This window comes from Lepisosteus oculatus, chromosome 7, assembly GCF_040954835.1.
Source record: "Lepisosteus oculatus isolate fLepOcu1 chromosome 7, fLepOcu1.hap2, whole genome shotgun sequence".
In the NCBI taxonomy this organism is placed as follows: Eukaryota; Metazoa; Chordata; class Actinopteri; order Semionotiformes; family Lepisosteidae; genus Lepisosteus; species Lepisosteus oculatus.
Genome location: NC_090702.1, coordinates 28,939,065 through 28,945,833, shown reverse-complemented (window position 1 = coordinate 28,945,833; position 6,769 = coordinate 28,939,065). Strand labels below are relative to the sequence as shown.

General features: G+C 35.5%; 1 protein-coding gene across 1 annotated transcript in view; it reads right to left on the bottom strand.

Annotated features, from left to right (window-relative positions):
• Positions 1 to 1,022: 1,022 nt before the first annotated feature.
• Positions 1,023 to 6,769, bottom strand: part of scaf11 (SR-related CTD-associated factor 11) — a 33,069-nt gene continuing 27,322 nt past the window's right edge. Inside the window, exons 12-15 of the mRNA XM_069192366.1 lie at positions 5,122 to 5,471; positions 3,968 to 4,171; positions 2,717 to 2,836; positions 1,023 to 2,560 (exon numbers count right to left, since the gene is read on the bottom strand). Coding sequence (XP_069048467.1) covers positions 2,441 to 2,560; positions 2,717 to 2,836; positions 3,968 to 4,171; positions 5,122 to 5,471 — 794 coding nt within the window. The 3' untranslated portion in view covers positions 1,023 to 2,440. The remainder of the gene's footprint in view (positions 2,561 to 2,716; positions 2,837 to 3,967; positions 4,172 to 5,121; positions 5,472 to 6,769) is intronic.

The following is a 6,769-nucleotide window of genomic DNA, read 5'->3' as shown; positions in this document are numbered from 1 at the left end:
TGCGTATGCCCTACTTGCCAGACAAAAGTCAAAGTGAACATACTGGGATGACACGCGATATCTAGAGTGCAAACACCAGTGCACAGGCAGAGGCTGTTGCAGGCATTATGAATCGGACAGGAAAGCATCTGCAACCTTGTAGAAAGAATACTTATTAGATTAACAGCTTGTAAGGCTTTCAACCCTGGCTATACATGCGTCTAGCCTGGTACTTTCACTGTAGATGAACCCTGTTAAAGACAAATGTTAATCACCATGATAAATTTAGCTGTCATGCGTGTTTAATAAGATGTCAGTGCAACTCCTGTCAATTTATTGCAGTTGTAAGGGAGTTCTCTTGATGCTCGGTGCAAATGCAAAGAGTTAAAATAAAAGCAGGTGGTCATAACACCTCAGTAGGAAAAGATACGCATTGGAAAACCACAAAGATACATCATCTTTATACTCCTTGCTTCTGTGAATTTAATGAGCTAGAGTGACATGAATGCTCCCAATTGACCTTCGTCATTCCAGTACAAGTTGATCACCACTCTACAAGATCAGCCGAGGGGAATCTCACAATAATTAACTGACTCCTCGACTGGAAGCATGCCTCATTAGTAAAAGACATATGGTTGAATTAGGATGACCACACGCACACTGTACAGTACTTATCACACGTTTAGCACAATAGACATCCTTATTACAGTAGAAAATTAAAAACGACAAAAAAATGCTGATGTTTATACTGACATCCAATAAAAAAAGTCAAACAAAATGTTAGGATATATAGTTAAAATCATAGAACTTAAGGGTTATGTTAAAATTGTATAGACTGCCAAACATTTAGAATATTGGGTAGAATTTCTTAGAACTATATTTTTTAAAAGATATTGCCACTCTGCAATCTTTTCAGAGAAGACCAATGCAGCCATGGCTTAAGAGAATACCCTACCTTGGAAAACCCATTAAAAATTCAAAGAAAAGGACTAGCAAAACTAAACTTTCAGTAAATACCCAAAACATTAATCAAAGAGTACAGGAACCTTTTCATTTTTTTTTATTATGCCTGTTATCTCTCCTATATATACAAATCTTACAATTACATTCGTCTAAAGAACCTGATGAACGCACATCTTCTACAAACAGTATTCCCTTGCTAATGTTTTATATGGGATATTCACGGAAGGAAAGAAAAATGAACAGTCAGTATAGGTTTTCAATTTGGATGCTGTATTGCAAAAAAGCCACGGAAGATATTGCTTTAAAGATGAAATGCTGGAGCAGATAACTGAAAATATAAACAAGTGACTTCAATTAACTGTACTCGGGTACTATTGCAAGGTATGGATACCTCAATGACTTGCAATTTAAGCAGAACACTACTAAAATCAGCTCTTTACAGATAACCTCAGTATGCCTTCTGAATAACTGCAAAAGTTATAAGTTATAAGTTCTGCATTCATTGTTTATGGTTACAATTCATCAGAAGGACTGTTCATAAAAAAATCTGCCACATACATACACTTCATTATTCCAACACAAAATAAACATACCCAAAAGAAGAAGCTTACAAATATAGCCTGATTTTCCAATTTAAAAAATCTAAACCAGTTCAGTGTTATCTACATGATGAACTAAAAATCCAACATAATTGCTAGCTATAAAAAATAACACTGAAGTTGTATCTGCTGGTTTTAGTCTAGACAGAACTCCTAAAAACAATGCACATGAAAATCACAATAAGCAGCATATCATTTATTTCAATGCTTTCTGGATTATAGGTACAGTGTCCACGCAGCACATTTTACAAAAAATTAAGGGCATGGATTTCTGATCAGCAAAATGATTTGTTTCTCGAACTACACTTAAATGCCTAACCTAATTTGAATATATTAAATCCTTAGAAAGTGACAAGATTTCTGACATGACTGAACACAGCAGAGTCCTGCACTCATATTTCCAGTTTTTGCTACAAATAATTATGAAGGCAACACAATTACCTAGGCTTTTAAGAGAATCCTTTATATAAAAACAAAAAAGATGAAAAAATTGTAACCTAAAAACTTATCCTGATAGATGAAAACTGTACATACCTGTTCAGTACCAATTAGCTACAAGAGAAGAGATCGATGTGATCTCACTACTGCAGGTCCTCAATCTGTACAATTTATAAATCAGAAGACATTCCACTGGCCCAGCATGCTAAGCTTTAACCATTAACAGGTTCAGAGAATAACAGTAGTTACCAATTAAACAGACCTATTTAAAACAAAGGGTTTTACGATCTATAATTTCAATTTCTCTTATTTTAAACAAAATATGAAATCTATAGAAAAAATTTTATATTAACATTACGTTGGCGATATCAAAACCTTATTTCCAGTCTGTCCCTAAGAGTTTGAATATAATGTTACAGTTGGTAGAAATTGCACTTAGCAAATATTTAAAGAAACATGTTTCATAACTTTCCATGATCTTCTGTTTTATTCTTGCGGGCATGTTTGTATTTATCGACGTATGCCTTCACCAGATTTGCCACCTTGGCAGAATTGACTTCTCCACTCTTGCTATGACAAATCTGAAAGGAAAAGAAACACTTAACAGAATATCATCTCTTACGCTAACTTCTAACCATGCAAACCTATGCAAAATGCTATTTTTATCTACAGTATGTGAAACACTTTTTTCCCCATGTTTGCTGCACACCTATCCCACTAAATCCGTCTTTACTTACTTTATCCACTGCTTTGCGTACAATCTCTTTGTATTCATCCTTGGTGATGTCCTTGTTTTGGTAATATGGTTTAATTGCCAGCTTAACTTCTTGTATAGCTCTTTCCTGAATTTGCAGCTTCTGGAGATAAATGAACACAAGCATATTAGTTTACCATTCAAATCTGAATCATTAAATGCATGGCAACAGAAATACTAAATGCAGTACATTTTTAATCTACCACTATTAATTGCCATAAAACATCCACCTGCTTCATCTGCACTGAAATGCAATTTTAGTTTATTGCATACTAGATAAAGAGAAATAGGTTTTATTGCTGACTTCTGCAAAATGCAATTAAACCGGCATTAATCACTGTGTACATAACACGGTTTAGAAAGTGGATTACACATTTGTACTTCTCACTAGATTCCAGTTTGAATCTGGAGAAGGTTTTGACAGTATGTTGCTTTCATATTTATTTTTACTATAAAAGTTTGAAACTACAAACACAAATTTGTGTAACTGATATAACATACAATTCAATGTCAATTATGTACCTACTGTACTACTGTCTTTTGTATTAAAATAATTCAATGAAGATAGAACATAATCTTAATTTACCTTTTAAATAACAGATCAAAATCTCTGCATTCAGTTGTTTAAAATTAGGATACCAGCACTACTCATCTCATACAACTTTCCACAAAATTATTAGGTGGATAATACTGACGACTAATAACAGCTAACACAAATGGAATCAGTGCTTGACAACAGTGACACGATATCACAATGTACTTTAAATACCTGTGCACTAGAATATAAACTCAAAAATATTTACCTGAAATGATCGCTGTTGTCGGATTAACATATTTCTAAAAAATGTCACAAATCTCTGCTATTTTGAGGAATTTATGCTATCAAAGAGATGTTATTCTAATGCTTCATCAAGTTAGAAACTGGGATAAATTTAACTCATGACTGTATACAATCACTACAGTATCTGAATGCCCCATTTCATTTATTGTCCTCAAGAAGTAAAATGCTTCAGATCCTATTGTGTTATCCAGTTAAAATGCAAACAACACCAAACATCTTTAAATCATGAGTCAATGGTTTCACAAAAGCTCATAATTACTCAATTGTTTGTGTACAGAGAAAGGAAAAAAGTACAATGAATTTCTCTGGAAACATTTTTGTATACAAATTGAAATCCCTGCTTTGTTTCAGCCTACAATTAAATATACATATATTCACAAAGGTGAAACATGCCTTTTCTTTCTTTGAACTGTCAGCATTGACTTCAACTCTGATGGTTTCTTTACTCAAAATGGATTTTCCAGCCGCGCTGCTCTGGGTGGTGGACGATGGAAGAATGATGCTAGGTGGTCCCTGAACTGCACTTCCTGGGACTTTGGTTGGATTGGGCAGGAGAGGGGCGCTGAACTTGTTACCCCCCTGGGCACTGGTCACTGCCTGCTCAAGATGGAAACAAGATCAGCAAACATATCCAGTTCATCATTTTAAAAATAAAGCTATATTTGGAAAAATGTCAGGTTCACATTTTAATATCTACACCCTACTCAGTTGAATTGATAATATTTCTTAAAAAAAAACAAAAACAAAATAACCAATTGCATTTTACATAATATGCATTAAGGAAGATCACTCAGTCACACTTGTGGTTTTAAACCACAACAAATCATTTAAGCAACCAGCATCTGCAGCAACACACGATTCAGTTTGGGAAACTGGTCCGTAAACAGTTGTTAGGGTATATATTATTAAACATCTATTAATTTATCTATAGTACAGCATCAGTCTGGACAATTCAAGTAGAAAGCATCAGTTTAAAAATCAACAAAATTGCATAAAACATCCCTAATGATCTAGCAACCAATCATTTCAGACTAAAATGCAAGTTCTGAGAGGTGGGACACCAAACTTTTTAGCATGTGTATTTGAAGGATGTATGAACAAATAAGCTTGAGAGTGGGAAACAATATATACTGGCACAATTCTTTGAAACCAAGTGTTGAAATACTATGAAGGAAAACCTGGATGTAATCTCTGAAAGAATATTTTCACAACGATGTCCAAGTGTATTTACCTTTTCAAGACAAGATCACATCTACCCAACTCTAAGTGGGAAGGTTAAAGCAAGAGGTTTCTTACTTCTTTCAGTCTAAGAGCCTAATGAACTTTGATTGCCACTTCATTGTCAATTGGTTAAGAACACCAATTGGTCTAAAAAAAACCTGAGACTGAAAAACCTTTTCTAACACTGTCTGCAATTGTGTCGCTCTCCGAGAACATTCAACTCTCCTCAATTCCTTGAGTGTACAATAAGGTTAAAAAAGTCAACAGAGCCACTGAACTCTGTAGGATAACCCACTGATAGCAAGGACTGCGCCATGCCAGCTCACCTGAGGCTGTTTGCTGTCCAACTGCGGGGCCACAAAGCTAGCCTGCTGTGTAGGTGGAGGAGGGGGTGGGGGTGGGGGTAGACCCTGAGACCCAGGAGCTGGCACCTGCATGAGGGGCACCGCAGAGTGGATGTGCACTGGTAACTGGTGGGACATGTTGAATGGGGCAGGCTGGATGTTCATTGCAGGTGTGGGCACGCCCATAGGGAACTGCAGGATGTTCACAGGCTGTGGGTTAATAGGCTGTGGATTGACTGGCTGCGGGATTACATTCATTTGGTGATGCATCACATTAACAGGAAGCTGCTGGCAGTCACCGGGCTGACTGTTCTGTTCGTTGACAGTTGCATCTAAAAAGACAAAAAAAATACTGTAATTAAAATGTTTTGCAAATATAATTTCATTCTGCAGTACCAATGAAGAATTAGAGTGCATTCTTCACTTCGGCACTACAGTTTAGAATAAAGTAGGCAGCTGCATTACTAGTTAACGTTTCCCAGTTTTTCAGCATCAATTGTTCTAGACGTTTTCTTATTATACAAAGGAACAGGTAATATTTTGTATAATAAAAAAATGTCTAGAACAATTGATGCTGAAAAACCAGGAAACATTTACTATCACTTCTGAACTCTGGGGGGGGGGGCGGGGGAGTATTCATTAACCTCACCAACTGTTTTATCATGATCAATTTTGTTGACCTATATTAAACATAAAAATTTAATTGACCATATAAGTCTACATGTGAACATGGACAATGTAGCCTTGATACTAATACTAGTTTTGATTCAGTATACAAACCACCTGATGATGACTAGTTGTAACCATATAAGCACTGATTGTACCACAGCATTTTTTTCCAGATGCATCTGATGATTTGTCCATTTTTCCCCAAAACATCCTCTCTGTAAAGGATTAGTTCTGTAAAGGGTGGAAAATTTTGGCTAACTCTGCCCCTCTGTAGAATTAATCTGAATTTCACTAACTGCTTCTCTGCTGCTGCCTTGGCATCTGTTGTCCTAACTTGGGACATCACTCGCATACTGACTTAAACTGCTTGCTTGCATTGACACCAGTAATTTTCCATCACTTTTAAAGAAGCTATGCAACATGGCTGTCATATTACTTATCCTAGAGTTTTTATTAAGGATATTAATGTTGTGATATTTATTATGAATAAACACCTATGATCTCTATACTACATATTCTACTCAAGAATACTACATATTCTACTCAAGGGGACATATTCTACTGTTACTAGTGGAATTTTGATCTATGCTGTTATACTTTTTCTTAATTATCTAAATTTTTCAAGTTCACGGATTTGTTAATAGACGCTTAATCAGTGTTTAAATGCATTTGCAGATCACAGTTTAAGTCTGTTCAGTTTAGTAATATTCTTGATTTCAGTGATTTGCTGAAATCAAGAGGCAAAGAAAGAATTACAAAATGGCAAATAAAATTTGATATTGACAAAGGCAAAGTGATCCACATAGGCTGCAAGAACACACATTATATGTATTTTGTGGGTGATGCAGAGCTGTAGGATTCCCTAGAAAAGAAAGTGATCTTAATGTTTATGTAGACTTAGCTATGTTCTCATCAATATAATGTGGGAAGCAGAAAAATTTAGTTTCACCCAAAATGTTGT